General features: G+C 44.9%; 1 protein-coding gene across 1 annotated transcript in view; it reads right to left on the bottom strand. All coding sequences in view use genetic code 11, as the record gives it.

The window, feature by feature from the left end:
- EGR_10799 (hypothetical protein) overlaps positions 1 to 1346 on the bottom strand; it is a gene marked incomplete at both ends in the record, with an annotated part of 4743 nt that overhangs the window by 941 nt on the left and 2456 nt on the right. The window contains 2 exons of the mRNA XM_024500048.1: positions 65 to 263; positions 577 to 774. Coding sequence (XP_024345541.1) covers positions 65 to 263; positions 577 to 774 — 397 coding nt within the window. The remainder of the gene's footprint in view (positions 1 to 64; positions 264 to 576; positions 775 to 1346) is intronic.

The raw sequence follows: 1346 nt of genomic DNA, 5'->3' as shown, positions 1-1346 counted from the left end.
GATTTATATTTTAGATACGTAGTACATTGAAATAGAAATATAGAGATGGCATGATGTTGTCTACCTTGGGATCAATTTGTTCCAGTTTGAGAGGAAAATACAACGTTGCAATTTGACAAAGTCGGCAGCCTCGATACCCCAGGAGTCAGCAGTCTTCTTGAGAAAGAGATCGTGGAAGTGCTGTATGGCGGCGTCGAGACTGACGAAGCACTCTGCCCTAGAGTAGCCAATATCTGTGCCTGTACGGCTCCAGGCACACAAAACTCAGTGTTGACGCAGCTTCTTGTCGGAGTGCACTACCTGCAATCTAACGGTTATAACAACAAGTATCACCATGCGCATGCAGGATTAGGCGGGTATTCCTTTCTGTTACAAGCATCCGTCTCGATGCTGGGGTCCTTCAGATTCCCATTTTGAAAATAACTGAGAAGAGTGAAGACCCATCGTTAGTTAATTGCACTCATTTGTTTAATATAGCTGAATAAACTGAATAACCAAATGCACGAATACTACAAACCTAAGAAATAAGGCCGACGCGAACTTCTGGGAGGGAAAAGGGAAGTAAGGAAATCTGACCTATAATACGAGTGTTAGACGAGTACGAGGTCAGCCATGCCAAGGACGACGGCGAGTGGACGACCGTAGACGGTGCAAGCGACGGTGGCACGGTCCTCGGGGTAGGATTTACTGCGGCATCGCCCTTCGCACGTAACCGCTGCAATCCATCGCCACGGCCTTTCGTCACCGTCTCAAACTCAATTCTCCGCTTCCACCCTGCCGACTGTACATGCAGAGATGCCAAAACGAAGTAAGCCAGTAAGAACGGAAGATTGTCAAGACTGGTGACACTACCGAATGGCAGGCATGTCTTTCAGAGTTAGTTGGTGGTCCTTACTGCCGAAGCGAAAATCTAGGGGGGCTAGATCAAGAAGGAAATCATAAAAGACTCGGTTTACCTAAATTAATAATCCCATACAGGTCTGAGAGAGGAATAAAATGAGGGGAACAGAATCAATTTCCCTCACCATGCTTATAATGTGGGGAACAGTAAGGAGTCCAATACCTTCGAGATCATTATCAACTTTATCTTTTATCGACAATGCCAAGCTAGTCCGTGAGAAATCCAAAAAACCACAGTTAGATTGTTTTGCTTTAACACATACACTGCTTAAAATATTGTTCAAGCACCAATTTCGCCTTTGATAATCTACCAACATGTCTTGGAGGCTCAAGTATAACCCACGGGGTGACGAGTGGGTTGGCTATATTGACAGCTAAAAGGCAAGTCGTTTCCTTAACTAACATAACCAACTTATTTTGTCGCAAGATTTCACACCGAGTTAGTC

The sequence above is a fragment of the Echinococcus granulosus genome (genome assembly GCF_000524195.1).
Source record: "Echinococcus granulosus chromosome Unknown EG_S00272, whole genome shotgun sequence".
In the NCBI taxonomy this organism is placed as follows: domain Eukaryota; kingdom Metazoa; phylum Platyhelminthes; class Cestoda; order Cyclophyllidea; family Taeniidae; genus Echinococcus; species Echinococcus granulosus.
Note: the sequence above shows the minus strand (reverse complement) of the source record. Positions and strands in the feature narration are given on the sequence as shown.